The sequence below is a fragment of the Meriones unguiculatus genome, chromosome 15, assembly GCF_030254825.1.
Source record: "Meriones unguiculatus strain TT.TT164.6M chromosome 15, Bangor_MerUng_6.1, whole genome shotgun sequence".
Classification (NCBI taxonomy): Eukaryota; Metazoa; Chordata; class Mammalia; order Rodentia; family Muridae; genus Meriones; species Meriones unguiculatus.
Window position 1 is genome coordinate 10,695,341 of NC_083362.1, and position 20,291 is coordinate 10,715,631.

Here is a 20,291-nt window from a genome sequence, read left to right on the forward strand (position 1 = left end):
GAAGTTTCTCTGTGTAGCCTTGGCTGTCTTGGAACTAGTTCTGTAGACCAGGCTGGTCTCCAACTCCCAAAGATCCACCTAACCTAACATCTGCCTCCTAACCCTGACAGTCCTAATCCTGAGAGCTAGAGTCAAAGGCATACACTACCACTCCCCGACCTGGAAGATATTTTTGTCTCCCCACCATTTGGCACACGTTCAGCCAAAAAAAAAAAAAAAAAAGTGCTTAATCAAAAGTCCTACTAGATTGACTATCCATTGTTTCAAAATAGTGATACTTACCTAGATTATCCCAATATGGGGTGTGCCCTGTATGGGGGGTTGTGGAACTGTCCTCAACAATGCGGTCAAATCATATGCAGTGTGTGTATTCTTAATTCTATCAAGTCTTTAAAAATAACTCAAACCAAAACGGCCGCGGGGGCGCACGCCTGTGATCCTAGCACTCGGGAGTTAAGAGGCAGGCGGGTCTCTGTGAGCGAGTCCAGGACAGCTAGGGCTACACAGAGAAACCCTGTCTTAAAAAACCAAAACCAAACAAAACAGCGACAAAAAAACCTCAAACCTTTTGTGTTTGAAAGAGGAATGAACCAGGCATTGGCTGAGGCCTGACGATTTGCAAGTGGGAACGGAGAAGGTAAAGGACACTGGCTGGAGTGCAATTTCAAAAAAGCGCAGGCGTTTCTGGAGCTCACGGGAGAGTGCTCAGCCGCCGCCCTATTCCGCAGTACGTTCCTTCTCTAGAAAACTGTTTATCTAAAACTCAGTTTAACCGGGCCAACTGCCTTTTGCTAAGTCAGGCAACCTCGGACTGGCCGCTGCCGGCACCCGGGGACCCCGAACCCAGGGCGGACCGCAGCCCACCCGGGTCAAATTCCAGCGCTGGCGCCCCGCCCTCGGCCCAGGAATGCGGAAGGGCCGCCGCACCAGCGCGGGGCGCAGGGGAGGCCGGCAGGAGAGCGGGGCGGCTGCGGCCGGAGGCTGCCGCGCAGGCGAGCTGGGGGGAACCGCGCTCGCGGCCCCCCGGGCTGAGCTCGTCGGACTGCGCAGCCAGGTCGGTCGCCGCCGCGGGCTGCCGGGCCCCGGGCCCCGCGGAACGCTCTCCGCATCCCCCTGCCGCGCTTGGTCGCGCCGAGCCAGCCGGTGCTCCTTCCGCCCCGCCCCCAGGCCGGAAGTGCGGCGCCGCCACTGTCCCGCCGCATCCCCCGCTGGTCGCAGTCGCCGGTCGGGCCGTCTCGTGCGAGCTGGTAGCGTCGGATCTGGTGAGTGGCTCTCGGTCCCGCGGGGCACCCCCGGGCCGCAGCCGTCCCTCTCGCTGCGCGGCCGCGCCCGTGGCCTCCGGGGGGCGGAGAGGAGGCGGCTCCGAACGAGGCCCTGGTGCAGTTGCTGGGCTGCGGAACCCTGGTCGAGGCCCCGGGGTCCTGGGCCTGGATGACTGACACCTGGTTCCGGGCTGCTGCACCTGCCGCTGCCGCAGGTCCAAGCTGCGTGTTAGCGTCAGCCGCGCGCATCCGTTCTAGCTGGGGGAGGAGAAGTCCGCGCCTGCACGGTTCTTGCTTAGGGAAACCAGGAACCGGTGCTCAGAGTCGGTGGTTAGCAAACGCTAACACGGGCCGATTTCCGTACATTCTTGCTGTACTTTGCGTCTTGCAGATATTTAGTTCATTGTAAGAAAAGGGCAATTCAAAGAAAGCTCGAGAGAACTGAGAACTTCTTGAACAGGGATCCAAGGGGGAGAACCGTGTGGATCTCTGGTAGGTGGTAACAGGAGCAAAAGCTCCTATCGTCTGTACAGGAAGCGCGGGAGACCAGCCGGAAAGGAGCAGAGCAATAACGACTGCTAGCTCGGAATGAGGAAGGTGGTTAGGGTAGGGCTCGCATACACAAGGCCCTGGGCTAGAGCTTATAAAATAAAGGAACTAAGTTAGGCCCTTTTATAGGTGGTTTGAAAAGTTGACGAGAAATGAAAAATTATGTAAGAGGCCTTAAGGAGTCCCTTAGATTCCTCCAAAAGGAAGTGACACGGTGGGAGGATGTTTAGGCGATCTGGTTGATTAAGGATGGCTTTTCTGTAGTCCTGTGTGTTCGAGAAACACCACAGTATTTTCTAATTCTGTGAGGCCCTACAGAGCATCTCCTGACAGTTTTTTAGTTTATGATCATGGGAAGTGGTACCCAGAGAGGTGAGGTAATTTGCCTGGGATCGCTTAAAGAATTCATATGATGGCACCAGTTTTTGTCTTGTTTTTCTATACACCCTCGCTTCTACACACACACGCACACACGCACACACACGAAGCCCTGATCACTTCCTGTCTAAGTGCACAGCGTTTTGTTTGCTCCGGATGCTATGTTAGATACATTCTGTGATGGCCACCTCTGTTTATGTGCCAGCAAGGCCAGAGTTTACTGAGCTGCGGCTTCTGAGGACAGATCCCCAGGTGATGGTAGACAAGCTTAGGAAAGCCAGGGGTGGGGCCTGTCCCCCATCCCCCAAGGCTGAAAGAACCCAGCAGTCTAGGGATGAGATTTTCATATCCTGGTTCCCAGCATCTTTGATTGGGCTCTGACACGTTCCACATGGCAGGCAAATCCTCCCTTAAAAGGTTGGCCACTGAGTCCGCCTTACCTGTCAGAAGCCAGATAACAGGAGGAAAGGTGTTCAAAACTCACTGTGTGCGAGGGAGGGAGGAAGACTGGAAAACAAGTCAGCCTTAGAAGCTTGTTCCCTCTTTATTGTGTGTGGTGGGAGGAGGCGTGTCGACAGTTTCTGAGGAAGATTGTATGATTTTTAGGGGAGGCAAACTGACTTGAAAAACATGATATCCAGGTCAGCCCCTGTGGGCTCTGGGTGTGGTGTCACCTCTGGACTTGTTTCCAAACATTATGGGGAGGGGGGTAGCCCTGGCTACTCCATTCTTGGCTGCTTCCCGTGGGCTGGTCCTCAGACTTTGGATGAGAAAGGGTGTCTGCATGAAAGAGAAGGGAGGCCAGAGACCTTAAAGACACCTCTGTTCAGAATATTTGGCATGGCAAGCGCCCTACTTGACATATCTGAGCCCCAAGGTACACCTTGCCGGTTGCCTCACCTAAAGCTTTTTTGGTGGGCACTTGGAGCTGCTGATATGAAGGACACGGGTGGGGGTGGGGTCCTGCTGGGATACGTCCTAGGATTCCCTAGGTAGACATTCTGCCTCTTGCTGGCTTTTACCTGAGAAGTTGGTGTAACACTAGCTCGTGTTAGAAGCTGTTGTGAGGACTACCAATGCATGAGGCGCGCTTACTCCAGTGCCAGGCTCTCCTGTAGCTTGTCCTTGATTAGTAACGGTCCTTCCTAGAACTGAGCAGTGGCCGGGTTTTGGGAAGTGTCTCTTCAAAGTGAGGTAGTGTGTGCTGGCCTGCCCGCGGGCTCTAGAAAAAAGGCCTTCTTTTAGGAGTGCTCAAACCCGTGAACACGTGTGTATGGAATACTGTTTGTGACGGGAAGAAATCATATGTGTGTTCGGGCTTACCTAGCATTTATTCGGCACCTGCCGTGTCCAAGGCAGTCTTCTATACTGTATAATTCAAGCAAAAAGGCAAAAGGCTATTTTTTAAAAAGTCTTTGTAAATTGTATGTCAGTGGCTGGGCATGATGGTGTCCTTGGGAGGCAGAGGCAGGGAGATTTCTCAGTTCCAGACCAGCCTAATCGACAGGTAGAGTTCCAGGACAGCCAGGGCTACACAGAGAAATCCTGTCTCGAAAACCAACCAACCAAACAAAACTACAACAAAAAATTGTATGGCAGTGTAATTCTACCTATCAGCAGAAAAGAATAAAGTGCACAGCACTCAGCTAATGTGTTTGAGGCCCTGGGTTTGATCCCCACACACTGTGAAACATTTTTAAAACAGAAGGAGGATAGTTATAAGCTCAGCACAGGGCGTGAGCCTCAGAAATAGTTCATTTAAAGAAGTCAGGCCTGCACAGGCACACATTCATCATTTAATTTAAAGAAACCCAGACAAGAGCCAGTCAAGGTCGTGAACACCTCTAATCCTAGCTCTCTGGAAGCTGAGGCAGGAGAGTCCTGAGTGTGAACTCACCTTGGTCCGAGTAGTAAGGCTTTTTGTCTCAAGAAAGAATAGAGAAGGAAAAGAAATCCAAACAAGATTTACCTGGGAGTAAGGTACACAGTCGACTTCCGGGACTTTCTGGAGTGATGTTAACAGTTGTGGCTTACTTGGTTATAACATGGGCGTTCACAGTTACAGCAGCGATTAGATAGCAGAGACGGAGAGCTGACTCACAGGACGCCCACAACACCTGTGAGGGAGAAAAGAGCATGTGTGCCAAGTGTGAGAAAACACAGTTGCTGCAAGTTTCCTGATGTTAAGAAAAGCTGTAAAAATGGCGTTTGCCTCTTTAAGAAAAGGTAATTATGGAACTTTAAAAAAAAACAACTCTGTATATATATGATAAGCATTATGCGTCATCAAGTATATGAGGTTAATTTTGTGAAGCATTTTAGTTTGATTATATACTTGGTTCCCTTTCTGGTTGCTGCTTTCAAACTGTTCTTGTATTCAGTCATTCAACAATAACTAATCTTGTCTACAGTAATTATGTGAGAATCCATGAACTTTCTAGACTCTGACAGACACTGGAAAAGGTGAAATCAAATTAAAAAGACCTTAGTTGTAGCCCTGGAGCTGGTCTCCACCCTCAGCGCCTCCTCCTGTGAATGTGCTAACAAATCAAAGACTCCCTCACTACACAGACCCGACCTTGAGCATCTGTCCTTGGCATCCCTGCGACCATTCTAGTATAGCTGGGCTCCAACTAGAACTCTTTGTAAAGATTTATTTTTAATTGTGTGTGTGTGGGGGGGGAGCGGAACACGCACGTGAACGCAGATAGGCACCCCAGAAGCCGAGGGTCCCCTGGAGCTGCAGTTACGGCTGGTGTGGTTCCCCATCTTCTCCACAGTGGGTGCTGAGACCTTCTTGGTTCTCTGCAAGAGCAGTGTGCACTCTTGACTGAGCCCCTAAAATTCGAATTCTTCATGACTCCTTCGCCCACAGAACCAGTTTCACTCTTTTCTCCTTAATTGACTCACAGTCGGTGGTAATTTTTTATTTTTAGATTTTATGGTGTGTGTTGTTTGGCTCAGTTTTTGAGACAAAAACCTCACTTTGTAACCATGCTGTCCTTGGAGTTGCTGTGCAGCCCAGGCTGGCCTTGAACTTGGCAATCCTCTTGGCTCTGCCTGGGGAGTGCTGGGATTACAGATGTGCAGCAGCCCCAGTTGGAGGGGAGCCTTTCACGTGCAGCATGTAAGCACATCCAAGCATAGAACTTTGAAGAAAGCTGCAGTTAGAACACGAGAAAAATCTACAGAGCAGTAGAGGAATAGGAAATAGGATAGAGACGACAGTGGAGGGAAGACTTGTGTGGGAGGGAACTACGAACTGGGGTGGAAATTCTCTCACAGTCTCACTGTCTTACCACTCATGTCGGCTGGTCCTTTTGAACTCTACAATTCTGTGGCTGTAATCCCGAAACAAAGACATTTCCTTATCTCACTAGGAAAGAATTCACAGAAAATGGCATTGCTGCTTTTCCATTGCCCTCAAGTTTGTTGAGCGTTTGTAAGGCAGTACCCGGGGGTTTTTGTTGTTGGTGGTGGTTTGGTTTGGTTTTGAGACAAGGTCTTTATGGCCCTAGCTGTCCTGGAACTTAAGATCTACCTGCCCCTCCCTCCAGGGTGCTGGGATCAGAGGTGTGTGCCACCACACCTGGCTACTGAATTCCAGGAATCCCCACGCAGTTTGGTCATGTCTGGGTGTCCCCATCTAAAGGACTGTCACCATGGTGCCCATGGCTGGCCAGTCGCTGCTGGCCTTTGGTAGGAGGCCTCAGTTCCCTGCTGTCTCTTGCTAGCATCTGCAGATTGACTCATAACCAAGCAAGCCATGTCTGTTGTGACAGTCAGCTGCCATCATTTCATAATCCACTGTGGCTCACCTGGGTCCGCTTTTCACTTTGGGTGACTTACAGTGACAGCTGTTGAAGGTCACCTCAGAGTCTGAATTTCAGTGCCATCAGGAATCATGCAGGTAGCCTAAACATGGGGAGGGGTCATGGAGTCCTCATTACCCCGAGAATCTGGGGTGCTGACTAGTGATTCCTTCTGCAGTTGTGTAAGGTGTCTGAAAATCAGGTTTGGAAGTACAGTGTCACAATAAAAAGCCTGGCAAGCTACTGTTTGAAGACACATTCTAAAGGCCATTTTGGGGTACTAAACAAGCCTTCTTGTAGACTGCATATAATTTGCTCACTGCCAGTTATTGGCTGTGAGCTGCCTCTCAGTGTGTGTATGTGTGCACACGCATATGGCGACCAAAGGACAACCCATGGTGTTTGAGACCTAGTCTCCCACTGGGTTGGCCTGCATGTGTCACCAGATGTGGGTTCTGGGCTCGAACTCAGGTCCTCATGCTCAAAGGTTAAGCAGCAACAGAGCTGTCTTCCGAGCCCATGAGCCACCTCCTACATGGATGAGGAAAATGAGATAGCTAAAATAGCCAGAGGTCAAACAGCTGATCAAGTCAGAACTGGAATTGTATCCAGGCCTCATTTGCCCATAATGACCAGCTTTGAAAGGGCAGGGGAAAGTGGACATGTGGATAGCCAGTGTGGGCTAAGTGTTTCAGCCTTAGCTGGACATTGGACTCACCTAGTGCATTTAACATTTTTTTTTTTTAATTATTCCATGTTTATGAGTGTTTTGTTTGCATGTATGGTGCCTGTGGAGGTCAGAAGAGGGTGTTGGATCCCCTGGGACCAGAGTTCAGACAGTTGCGAGCCTCCATGTGAGTGCCTGGAATTGAACCCAGGTCGTCTACAAGAGCAACAAGTGCTCCTAGACAATGAAGCAGCTCTGCAACTCCCATCCGTTGCATTTTCAAAACCAAATTCTTGGCCCCCACTCCCAACATTCCCTTTCTGTTAGGAGATGTCTTCGAAGACTCAGGCATTGTTTATTGTAAACTTCAGAGATGAGCGATGCACGATGCCGGGAGAGCAGAGTTCATTGGCCGCATGGTGAGAGCGAACACTTGGGGGAAACATCAAAGGGATGGTGCAGGCCGCTGCAGCACGTGCTCTGAGCATCTTTCCAGGCCTGGGGAAGCCAGCCAGGCAGGGTGAAACTCTCAGATTTCTGCTGGCTAATGATATGTTCCATGCTTTGCCTTGGACATCAGACATCTACATCACCTCTAAAGCCAGCTGCCCACACCCCTGCCCACCATGTGACCTGGCAGCACAAGCACCCCGTGTCGGGAAGGTAGAGAAATGGTACAGTGTTTGAAGAGGACATGCCTCTTGTTTCTATTGAAGGTAATTTACATTCTGGGCTATGTTTTATTGTGGATATTTTCATCTGTGTCTGTAATCTGCAGGTAGAGAGTTGGGTTAGTCCACACCCCTTTATAAAGTACTTTCATTAATAATTGAACATAGAGAGTTTTCTCTGTTAAATCATGGCTAATAGAAGATGCTGTCACTTTAAACCCAGTCTGACCTGATCCACTGCATGGTCGATCCCGACTTTGGCTTCTACTTTTCAGTCACTCCTGGTACGGTCATGCTATCCATGTAGCTTCTCCACTCTAGTTTGGATTTATATGAATCCCACTTGCCTGTGATCTGAATGCAGAGGACATTTACCGCTCAGAAACCCACATTCTACTCTGTGCGTCACCCTGAAAGGTTTTAAGTGAGTTAAAGTAACTAGAAGCGAATGACAGAGAGTGTGTATGTAGAAATTCCATCTGCTGTGGCTGACTTAGGGAGTTAGTTCATGTCTGGTCTTCAGTGGCATCATGAGGAAGGCAGACAGTTTCACTTAGTGCAGGGCTTTTTAAACTTCTTTCATTCGGAATTCCTTTTCTCCTGAGGGGGAAATATAAATGCGTATGCACACATAAAATAGGTGTGCGTGAGGCTGAAGAAGTCTGTCACTGCGTAAAGGCGCGTTCTGCCAGGTCTGACAGACAGCCTGTGTTGATCGCCCATGTGGTGGGAGGAAACCATTTCTCAAGACTGTCCTCCGATATCCATTTGCATGTGTGGGCACACAAATAAAAAAAAGAATTCTTTTTTTTTTTTTAAACCAAGTGTAGTAGAACATGCTTGTGTTACCAGTACTGGAGAGGGAGGATCAGGAATTTGAGGAAATGAATGTCTGGAAATGAATGTATTGAAAATGGGGCTCTTTGCACTGACAGAACAGAGGCGGCTGAGCACCTCAGGGACTCCTCACTAGCTGGCAGGGAGAGAGTTGTGGAGGATAGTCCTAGCCTTCTGTCGGGGCGTGGGCAGACCGAGAAATTGGACAGCTGGGAATGTTGAGAGAGGGGACAATGGATTCAGTTTTCAGTGTGTTGATTTTGCAGTGTCTGTGGGATGTCCAAATGGGCGTGTTTCCCAGGCAGCTGGATATGAATCTGAAGTTCAAGGTAAAGCCTGGAGGTGTGTGCTTGGAGCCAGACACTAAGTTGATGAGATCATACAAGGAAAGCCTGGTGGAAAGAGCTTTAAACCATGGAGGGACTTGTGACTTGGCCGGTGGCAGAGATTGCCTTGGAGACTATAAAAATGCATACATGGGGCCAGGTGTGGTGGTGTGTGTGCCTGTGGTCCCAGCTGGGGAGGAAGGGGGTTGGAAAATTCTAGATCAGCCTGGGATGCATTGTGAGGCCCTGTCGTAGATGCTGGGACGTGAGAAACCTGGATGCTTCAGTGGAGTGGAATCAAAGTGGAGAAGAAAATCCAGGAGAGGCGATCCCGGAGGAAGGAGAACCGAAACTGTGTGGTGGAGTGCAACATTCCCCTCGGTCTAGCCTAAGACTGTGACAAGTACAGTAAAGGCCCAGGAAAGTACAGTGAAGTCCATGAGTGGGAGGTGATAGAATGGAGGAAGCCAAGATAGTTATCTGGGAAGGCAAGGGAAAGGGGTTGTTTTCTGTGTACCAGACTTCTCAGATTGGTGGTTTTGATACACCTTTGCTTGCTTTTCAGCTGATGTGTATGTTGGTTTTTATAAGTGCCAAAGTATGTGTTTGTTTTGCTTTTGTGCTTCTGGGGATTGGTTGAACCCAGGACCTTGAAGGTACATACAGGTTCTACCACTGAGTTATATCTCCAGCCCTGCAAATCTAAAACTCCCGGCACTTAAAAGACAGAGGCAAGAGGATCGTAACTCCAAGGCCAGCTAAGCTACAAACATAGTAAGACTCTAAACGTGTGTGTGGTGTGTGTGTACGTATGCATAACAGAGTTGTGTTACCTTTGTTGTTGCGGTTGTTTGAGACAGGATCTCCACTATGTGGCTCTGGCTGTTCTAGAACCCGTCACACAGCCCATGCTGGGATTAAAGGTGTGCAGCACCATGCGCAGCCCAAAGTTGCGTTTCTTGGGAAACTCAAGTTTTCGGGCTGGGTAAATGACTCAGTAAAGTGCTTGGCTATGCAAGTGTGAGGCTCTGAGTTCAGATTCCCAGCTAGCACCCACATGAAACACTGACACAAAAGTGCACCTAAAGTGTGAGGCAGCGTGAGAGACCCCGCCTCAAAACTAAAGTGGAAAGCATTTGAGGAAGACACCCACTGTCCAGCTCCAACCTTCACATAGATGCATACAAGGGTCCACACACATTTTACTGGAGACTTGAACACAAGCACTGAGGGAGGAGTGCTTAGGAAAAAGACAGTACATACTAAAGAAGTAGGTGTGGGTTTCCCAAGAGTTGTGCCCAAAACCAAACAACAAAAAACAGAACTTTACAGAATAACTTTCCTGTTATGTCAGGTCTAAGTTGGCTCTGCAGCGTGTTTTGATAAAGGCTGGTTGGTGATTTGTTCTCCACCTTTGGCCTCCTTCCTGTTTTCTGTGGGGATCAGCCTGCTGCGCCAGCTGAAGCTTTGTGTGCTTCCCCTCCCCCACACGCATTTTTTCACTAATCACACTCCCTAATCAAGTCTTTGCACTAGGTCCTGTCTCATTGACTTCTTAAAGAACTAATTAAACCTCAAAAATGTAGGATTTTTTTGAGTTAACTTTCAGCATAATGCAATAGACAAAGTATTCTTTAAGTAAAATGTTACTCTCTAGTAAGTTTGCAAAGATGATTGGCTGAAAGAACTAATCTGTGTCTTTAGACTACTAATATCTATTAAATCTTGAAATAAAATCAGCACTTTTCCCATGAGAACGACTTCGATGTAACAGTTTCGGGATGTAAAGCCTTAAGATAGTCTGTTGGCGTTGAGGGTATAATGTATTGGGAGAGCTTATTATAGCATGTTGCAGGACCTGGTTCTAAGCCTATTCTGGGTAGTTTTCATCAAACCTGACAAAAGCTTGGGTCATCTGAGAGAAGGGACCTTGATTGAGAATGCCTCTGTACGATGGGGCTGTCTGAAAGTCTGCAGAGTATTTTCTTAATTAATGGTTGCTAGGGGAAGGCCTGACCCCTTGTGGGTGGTGCTGTGCCAGGGCTGGCGGCCCTGGGTTTGTAAAAGTGAGTGGAACAAGCCGTGAGAGCTGGCCAGTGAGCAGCATCCGTCCACGGCCTCCTGGGTTCCTGCCTCCAGGGTCCTGACCTGTTTGAGCTCCTGCTCTGGCCTCCCTCAGTGGACTGTGTAGGCCAAATACCCACCTCCCCAGCTTGCTTTATAGTCATGGTGTTTTAGCACAATTATAATTCTAAGGTGAGGCCCTCAAAACAGCAGCAGCAGCATCCAGGGAGGAAGGAAAGAAAGAAGGAAAAAAAAAAATCTAATATCAAGCTAGTATAGTAGACCATTCTGTTTTTCGTTTGACTTTCTATAGAACTATAGTCAAATGTCAAGCTCAGTTACAGGGAAGAGGAGAAAATTAACATTTACTCAGGACAGATATGTGGGGAAGGCAAGGTGTTGTACTGTTGAGAGTCGGGACCGTGATGCTAGTACAGCTCGGCACTGTGCCAAGTCAAGCTAAGTACACCTTTGGAGCATGTTTTAGATTGAAGAAGAGAGGAGACATTATCTGAATCGAAAGTCCAAAGCCAGAAGTCCCTCTTTTTACCAGCTAGCATGGCTAGAGTAATGATTGCTTCTTATCACAGCCATACCTGGGAAGAAGAAATCTTAACTGAGAAGATGCCTCCATCCGATTGGCCTTTGTGATTGGTCCAGTGTGTGAAGTGTTTTGATTAATGAGGGCCCAGCTCACTATGGGTGATCCTAGATTGTGTAAGAAAGCAGGCTGAGCAAACCGTAAGGAGCAAGCCAGTAAGTAAGCAGCACTCCTCCTTGGTCTGTGTTTTACTTCCTGCCTTGAGGTCCTGCCCTGGCTTCCCTCGATGACAGGGTGATGGCGTGTGACCTGAGACTTGCAGGATCAAATGAACCGTTCCTCCCTAAGATGCGTCTGGTCATGGTGTTTGTCATAGTAGGCGCCCTGGCTGACGGCTAGTTGTCCTCCTCCGACAGTGAGGCCTCAGAGGGGAGCTTTTCCCTACTGTCCTCACTTCCCCCACCAGTTGGGAGTAGGTGCTCCCGGGACTGAGCTCGGGTTTGATGCTTTGCTAGGACTCTCAGAACTCACCGAAAGCTGTGGTTCTCCCTGTGGGGCAGCATCCAGGAGGATTCCTAACACCCAGCTTCAGTCTGGCCCGGTGAGGTCATGGACAGTGTGCAGATACTGCCAGCCAGGGAAATCGGGGCTTTAGGACGTGCCTATGGTCAACTCGCCACATGTCTGACCTCAGCCCTATTAGAAGCCAAGTCCATACCATGTGACCTGAGACAGCAAACACCAGGCAGAAGGTTGCAGGAGCCAAGGGCAACGGCTGCACAGACCTCTTTAACAGCCCTGAGTTACTTAATACACGGGGACATGGGTTTATTCTTTAATTTAGGGAACACCTGTCTAGGGCAATTGTGGAGATTCGGTAAAACATTCCATCAAAGAGTGGGGCAGGTGCGGTTAGCAGTGGGTAAAAGCTCTTGCCACACAAGCATCCTAGATCCCACAGTGAAAAGCGAGAACCAGTTCCTGAAAGTTGTCTCTGACCTCCACGCACTCAGCTGCACTTTCAGGCACACTTTATATATCCACCACATCATTATCATCATCTTCAGAGCTGGAGAAATGACTCGGTGGTTAAGAGCTCTCATTGCGCCTCCAGAGAACCTGAACTTGATTCCCAGCATCCATATGGCAGCTCACAAAGGTATGTAACTCCAGTTCTAGGAGATCTGGTGCCCCCTTCAGGTCTCCCGGTGGTACATCATGCAGGCAAAAAATACATACACATAATTTAATTTTAAAAAAATGATAAAATGTTTTTAAAAGTTGGCCTGAGGGGCTGGAGAGATGGCATATTGGTTAAGAGCACTGTCTACCTTCCAGAGGACCTGGGTTCAATTCCCAGCAGCATATGGACACTCACATCCCTCTGTAATGCCAGTCCCGGAGGATCTGGCGCCCTCTTCTGGTCTCCATGGGCAGTGTATACATATGCGCAGATACACATGAAGGCAAACACATAAAAATGATAAAAGCTCAACATATTTTTTTTGAAAACAGGCCTGGTATTTGTAAGATTTCTAAGTTATGTGTAGCTAGTTGTTTGTGACTTATTTGAACTTGATCTCTAACTCCAAAGCTGATAATACTGTGTTCTATTTGCAGAGGTGCACTGTCTAGTATAGTGATCGGGATAGATTGTGAGACTCAAGCTGTTAGGTAGTCTCATGGGTCTGCAAACAACAAAGAGTTAACATGCACAAACCCTGAAAGAACAGCTTACTGCAGACCAAGACTCTGTGGAATATACCATGGTATATGCTGTCTGTCATTGGCCGAAAAATGATCATACATGCATTTATGGTGTTTAAAATGCAGCCAGGACATGGATCATGCCTATAATCCCAGACAGAGGTGAGCGGACCAGGAGTTTAAGGTATCCTGAGCTACACAGTGAATTCAAGACCTACATGAGACCCCATATTTTAAGAAGTGGGGGTGCTAAAAAAATAACAAAATGAAGATGGAGATGGAAATTATCATTCTGTTTACCAGTTAAGTTGATGGTGGCTGTCAGAGTGGAGGTAACAGCACAGCTACTTACAGAGACTCTAGAAATGACTGGGAAGATGATAAAATGGAAACAATTAACTGACATTTGGAAATTGTCAAGTGGGGGGAATGCAGGGGTAGCTTGGGTGTCTAGAAGAGGAAATTAGGCTTGAATGATATATTTTTTTGTTTGTTCGTATATTTGTTTGTTTTGAGGCCAGGTTTCTCTGTGTAGTCCTGGCTGTGCTGGAACTCACTCTTTAGACCAGGCTGGCTTCGAACTCACAGAAATCACCTGCCTCTGTCTCTCAAGTGCTAGGCCGAAGATGTGCACCACCTTGTCCAGCAGATGATGTATTTTAAATGTGAGCACCATATTTGGCTGCCTAGTTCTGTGTGCAGTATCCACTTAGTTCTCATCACTCAGTGTCATGGGTAGTGTGTTTTGGTAATGAACAGTTGGGGTCCAGGGAGATTGTTTCATATTGGCAGTGAAGTGGGAATGATAAAAGCACCTGTCATATTTGGCTGTTGTGAGGGTTAATGGGAAAGCTGAGCCTAGCAAGGGTAGGAGGTTTATGTGTGGGAGCGCCGTTCCCTCAAAGAGGTCTTGGCACATCGGACTCGGCCCCTGTTATATAGATTCCTATAAACTCCCGTGGATGAAGAGTAGTCTTAGAGCAGGAGAGATGGCCGAGTGGTTAGGGCAGACACAGCTTCTGCATCGGGAGCATTTACAAGTGCCTGTAACTACAGCTCTGGGGGCTCTGGCCTCTGTGGGTACCTGCACTCATGTGCACACACCCACACAGAGACAAACATGTGCACACATGGTTAAAAATAAAAGCTAATTCTTAAAAGAAACTAGTCTTGCTGGGTGGTGGTAGCCCACACCTTTAATTCCAGTGCTCATAGGCAGAGGTAGGCCTCGACTACAGAGTGAGTTCCAGGACAGTCAGGGCTACATAGAAGAAACCTTGTCTCAAAAAAAAAAAAAAAACAAAAAACCAAACAAAACGAAAAAAGAAATTAGTCTTGTGAAAGGTGATGGAAAGTACACTGATAAATTCTCTTAACATGTACTTTTAAAATCCACTTTAACTGTCACATTGAAATAAGCTTGGATGTACTTATTTCTACCATATTTAAGTAAATTTCTTTATTGAGATTTTTTTTTACTCTAGCTGGGCACAGTGGCACACAACTTTATTCCCAGTACTTGGGAGTCAGAGACAGACGGATCTTTGTGAGTTCCAGGCCACCTGTTTTAAAAAAGAAAGAGAAAGATAGATTTATTCATTAGTATTAGGTGTGTATATACCCTTTTGCTTTACGTGTTACATGTTGCTTTGTTTAATTTCAGATTTAAACTGCCACCATGTCGAGCAAAAAGGCAAAGACCAAGACCACCAAGAAGCGCCCTCAGCGCGCAACATCCAATGTGTTCGCCATGTTTGACCAGTCCCAGATCCAAGAGTTCAAAGAGGCGTTCAACATGATCGACCAGAACAGGGATGGCTTCATTGACAAGGAGGACCTGCATGACATGCTTGCTTCTCTAGGTAGCCTTTTATGTGCATTTTCCTGGTGTGATCCGTCGCCGAGTCGTTTGTGATGATTCAGTCCTTGTCCCCGATGGCCTTTGAAAGGCTCTCAAGCGTGGGAGGGGCCTTGTTAGGTCCAGGCCAGGCGTGAGGGGGATCAGCTGCAGGGTGAGGACCTGGCAGTACTGTTCCTGTTAGCTAAGTAGATGCGCAGTGTGAGCCTGAAAGCCGTGTGTGTCTATGTCGGTGTGAGCCTGAAAGCCGTGTCTGTGTCCGTGTGTGTCTCAGTCTGTGTGTTTATGTTAGTATGAAAGCCGTGTGTGTGTGTATGTGTGCGTGTTAGTGGTGACTAGGTGTAAAAGATCAGATGTCTCAGAACAAATGCAGCTAGTACCATCCTGTGTTAGACAACAGGCCATGAACAAGGAGGTGACACTCATAACTGACAGTGGTGTCTGAGAAGGGAGGGCAGTTACTTAAAAATGGACCCCAGGACGAGACTTCCCTAATAATGTTTTTTATAATTAAAAAGAAAGTAACCTAATCTTTTTCTAAAAACCATCGAGGGTGCTGATGAGATGGCTCAGCAGGTAAACCACACACTGCCAAACCTGGTGACCTCAGTGTCAGCCCCAGGATGGAGAGGCCTGGCTCCTGGAAGTTGTTCTCTGTCCTGTACATATGCTCTACATATGCGCGTGCACACACACACACACACACACACGATCCATTTTCAATTCCTGTTTCCTTCAGTGAATATTCTTGAATCTCTGGGTTACAGTGCTCACAATGCTGCCAGAGATGGCTTAGATCCGCACACAGGAAAGTAGGCTTTTTACGTACTTGGACTTGGTCAGGGGCTCCGTTAGGACAGGTTTGCTGAGTAGGTGTGCTGGGGCAGAGTAGCCGTTCCTGTGCTGTTTAAATTTCACCCAGATCCTGCATAGGACTGTCCTCAGGTTTTAGTCTGGTATAGTTCTGAGATGCTCCGGATCTAAATCTGAAGATCCTGTCAACACATCCTTTTCCCGTCTGTCAGCCTCGTGACTGAAGGCCCCTTTGAGAGCCTGAGGTCAGCCAGTCCTTTTCACAGGCCAAAGATAAAGGAGCTGGATGGGGGCCACTGGCACCAAGCGTGGGGTCTGGGTTCTGGGTTCTGGGTTCGAGTTCCAGATCTTCCACCTTGTCCAGTCCAGGGATGACCTGGTTTTCAAATCCCTTCTCTGTAGATGCTGCTCCCGCTGTGGGGTTCTCTGGCTGGGTCCTAAGATTGGCTTTCCGTGGGAACTGAGATCCAGGTTCTCTTTACAAACAAGACTGGGCACTGGAGTCCGGCAGGGTGGCGCATCCGTCAGCATGCAGGAGGATGAGGCAGGACGGTTGCACTTGGCCGACAGTGCTTCAGTATTGTCCAAAAGAAGCTTCAAGTCCCAAACTGACCTAATAGTTTTAGCCCAGATGATCAGCTTGTAAATAGTTTTGAAGCATACCAGTTCCCAGACAACTGTGTCATAATTAGAAACATTAATGTTGATTTTTCTTTTAATAGCTGATATTGAAATAACAACCCCCAATGAACCAATATAGAATCAGTATTCAGTGTGAGAGAATGTGGTGTTTCCTGTCAAAGTTTGAGGGTTTTGGTTTTTTAATGAGAAGTGATGGAGACACTGGCAGGATTCAAGCTGGCTCAGCACAGGACGCTGCTTTTGCCTACCACCTGAGGGCTGTGACCCCGGAACTCTTGTGGAAGGAGAGAACCAACTCCTGAAAATTGTCCCCAGAGCTCCACACATGTGATGTGTGCACGCACAAAATAAATGTAATAAACCCTGTAAAAATGTGTTTGGCGGTGTAACAGTAGCCAGATGGCCTGACTGAACTGGGCTTGTTCTTCGTTGCCGTGTGCACTCTTACAGGGAAGAATCCCACCGACGCCTACCTGGACGCCATGATGAATGAGGCTCCAGGCCCCATCAACTTCACCATGTTCCTCACCATGTTTGGTGAGAAGCTCAATGGCACAGATCCTGAGGATGTCATCAGAAATGCCTTCGCTTGCTTTGACGAGGAAGCAACAGGTAACGATTCTTGTGTGTTTCTGTCCGCCCTCATTTTAGGGGCCGCAGGCAGTTTTCACAGTCTCTACCCTGTTGTTTTAAATAGAGCAGTGCAGCCAGTTACGGCCTTGCCACAGAGCTGGTGTAGGCCATAAAATGGCAGCCTGTCTTGTTCACCTTTGAATTTGCCTTCAAGCTTCCTAAGAAAACCATAAGTATTTAGAGTCCGTTAGTCTTAGACAGTGAAAACTGTTCTTTTGGGGACTCTCAGTTTCTCTGAGAAGCACAGTTTGCAGTGTGAACATTTGAGGTGTTCTGTGTCTCTGGGGGCTTTGCTCTGTTTTGTCTTCATTTCCTGCCCCTTGGAGATACACACTTTAACGTAAAAAGCCTTTCAAGTTCCACCTATCTCATTCCTTCCTTCCTGAGTCTCTTCTCCATTTGCTCCGTATTAACCTTCTGCTGGGTCTCACGCGTCACCTCGTGTCCGTCTCTCGCCCTACTCTGCCTGGCACACTGCTGTCCCCCTGCACCACTGCTCTGGCTGACACTGCCTTTTGTTCTCCTCTTACTTTATTTGACTTTATATTCCTATGCTGCGTTTTTGTCATTGTTGTATTAATTAATTAATTAGCTAATTAATATTTTAATAGAGTACTCGGTCTGCACATACACCCGCATGCCAGAAGAGGGCACCAGATCTCATTATAGATGGTTGTCCTGAGCCACCATGTGGGTGCTGGGAATGGAACTCAGGACCTCTGGAAGAGCAGTGTTCTTAACTGCTGAGCCATCTCTCCAGCCCACCATACTACAGTTTTTAAAAACAGATGTATTTCCTTCCTCTGTGTAGAATTTTTGTCTGTGCGTATGTGTGCATGCCTGGTACCCTCAGGGGTCGGTTCCCTTGGAACTGAAGTTACAGATGGTTGTAAGCGCTATGTGGGTGCTGAGGCTCGAACCTCTGGTCCTCCAGAAGAGCAGCCTGTGCTCTCATACTGAGCCATCTTTCCATTTTGAAGCTCTTAAAATCCTTTAGTATTAGTAAAGGAGGAGTTGGAAGCAGTGGTGAGCGGTGGATGAGGAGAGTGCGGAAACAGGCTGGTTTGGTTTAGAATCGTGCCGGGAAGCATCTGTGAGTCTGTCCTTTGTGGCCCCCAGGCACCATCCAGGAGGACTACCTGAGGGAGCTGCTGACCACCATGGGCGACCGCTTCACAGATGAGGAAGTGGATGAGCTGTACAGGGAGGCCCCCATCGACAAGAAGGGGAACTTCAACTACATCGAGTTCACGCGCATCCTCAAGCACGGGGCAAAGGACAAGGACGACTGAGGAGCTCAGCCGAAACTGCCGCTGCGTTACCTTGCTCCATCCCCCACACTTCTCTCACCTTCATAGGAAGGACCTACTGCATGCCGCTTGCTCTCACAGCTTTGCCTCTTTTTTAATGTATTTATTCCAGACCTTTCTGTCACTTAGCACGTGTATAATCAGACTGGAAACGGGGACATTGTTGTAAATTGTATTGAAAATGAGATGCGAATAAAAATCAACAGGTGTGAAAGCCCAGGAAAATATATCCGTATTTCTGGTTTTGCTGGATTTTTTACATTTTTATATAATAAAAATGTTATTTTGAAATAAAGATTATGCTGACTCAAATGGAGTATAGAACAAATGAGTGATAGTCCGGGCAGTCCTTGATTCAAGTTTCCAGCTCTGTAAAATCCAGACTTTATAATTTTTACATCCCTGAGACACTTCTTCAGGACTTTTAAATACAGTTTAGCATCCTTAAGAGCCAGTTAGTTGCACCTTGGTGCTTACCTTGCTTCTTCTAGGGAGATGTCTGCTGAATGCCACGCATAGACCGTTGCCTAGGAAAACTTATCGATCTAAGGCTGTGAGGACAGACATAATTCTGGATACGTGAACACACTGCAGCATCGCTCCTCCTGGTTCTTACAGTCTGACCAGGTGGATTATCACCATCCCTGAAGTGTGTGGACTGACTGGACCCAGGCACCTGAGCATGCTGACCCCAGAGCCACAGCCCTGAGCGCAGTGTAAATTGGGGTGGAGCTGAGTGCCAAGCTCAGAGAAGCCAGTGACTCGGGTCACAGTTGGTGACTGACATACTGACTCCGGGGTTCACAGTACAGGACCCAGGGTCTGCAGAAAGACAAAAGTGCCAACGCATTTCCCTTATGCTGGGGCGGAATTCAGACATTGTTGACATCTAAAATCATCTTGGAGTAAAACAGTTATTTGAAATTGTTTTCAGAAAATTCTGCACTAGGAAGAAAACACAAAAATTGTAACGAGGCTGGGGTGTGGATTGGTGGTAGTCCTGTGCTCAGCATATGGAGGGCCCTATGTTCAAATCTTGTTGAGAAAATTAGAGCATAAACATTACAAGCAATTACAGATATGCTCGAAGACAGCTGCCCAGTGTAGACTTGGGGAGGAAAGGCAGTTGTAAGAGGAGGTCTGCTGATGTGACACCCATTTTCCTTCAGAACATGTTACTTAGAATTGGTGTGTGCATCGCTCGCTGCCTGGGCCTTGTAGCTTTGTGCGGGACCTGGTCTGCTCTCTCTTGCTGTCCCTCTGTCAGCTGGGCTTTTCTGTCAACACGGGTATTATTAGGCAGTCAGGTGAGTGTTCAGCTCTGCCCATGGAGCAGTTACTACTACTCACTGATCGACATTGAGACAGCCAAAGCTGCCGTCCAGAATACAAGCATTCATGTGAGGCTCCTGTCTCGGTTTAGAATCTCAAACTTGCCACGTGGGAATTGCCCTGTGGGTAAGACTGCAGGAATAGACACCAGCCCACTACCCAGCGAGCTCTTGTAAGTGGTGCTGGGTAAAGGCCAGGACAGACAGGAGAGGCGGTGGCACGGCTCTTGAAGGGCTGGGCCGGTTCTAGGTAGAGACGCGATGAATAATAGCACATAAAGACTGTGGTGGTGAACACTGCATGGAGAACATGGCCAGAAGCGCTCTGTAGGAGGTTTGGCCCAGGTGAGGTCTGTTTGACAGGAAGGAGTCCCTCTACAAAGGCCAGGTTGAGGCTGTCCACTCACAGGAGCCGACTACGACTCCCCCCAAGGCAAGTAAGGAGGAGAACCTGAAGATGCTGGCAACTCAAGGATGGGATCCGCAGAGAATCCCAGGCCTTTAGGTGGGAGAGAAAACATGGTTTGCGTTTGAAAAACTCATTGTGGCTGTAGAACAGAGCTGCAACCAAGAAGCCAGACCAGCTGGGGAACCTCAGCACCCCAGATGCAGCCAGTTGGCTTGGGCCACTACACGGCTCTCCTAGGCCCCCAGACCTCCAGTCTAGCTGTGCCTTGTTGTAACTGTCTCTGAGGCATCTGTAAGTTCATAAAAGCCAGTCTGGAAAGACGGGTGTAGAGTAGGTACAAGGAGGTATTTTCAATGTTTAAGGCAAGGAAAAACCAATGTCCAGTAATACCCTTGGTGTGAGGAAAAAAAAACATCCAACACCATGCTCTTGAGAACCTTGCTCATCCAACAGCCACTGGAGTGTGTGTGTGTGTGTGAAC

General features: G+C 48.1%; 1 protein-coding gene across 1 annotated transcript; it reads left to right on the plus strand.

Annotated features, from left to right (window-relative positions):
- Positions 1-1,120: 1,120 nt before the first annotated feature.
- Positions 1,121-18,398, plus strand: LOC110539680 (myosin regulatory light chain 12B). The gene is made up of 4 exons (XM_021626513.2): positions 1,121-1,262; positions 14,478-14,676; positions 16,578-16,739; positions 17,880-18,398. Exons 2-4 carry the CDS (start codon positions 14,493-14,495, stop codon positions 18,050-18,052), a joined length of 519 nt encoding a protein of 172 aa, XP_021482188.1. The 5' UTR covers positions 1,121-1,262; positions 14,478-14,492; the 3' UTR covers positions 18,053-18,398.
- The last annotated feature ends 1,893 nt before the right edge of the window (positions 18,399-20,291 follow it).

Coding starts and splice junctions, on each gene's coding strand:
- LOC110539680 (XM_021626513.2), top strand. CDS start 14,493: ATGTCGAGCAAAAAGGCAAAGACCAAGACCACCAAGAAGCGCCCTCAG. Junction 14,677..16,577: donor TGACATGCTTGCTTCTCTAG/GTAGCCTTTTAT, acceptor GCACTCTTACAG/GGAAGAATCCCACCGACGCC. Junction 16,740..17,879: donor CTTTGACGAGGAAGCAACAG/GTAACGATTCTT, acceptor TGTGGCCCCCAG/GCACCATCCAGGAGGACTAC.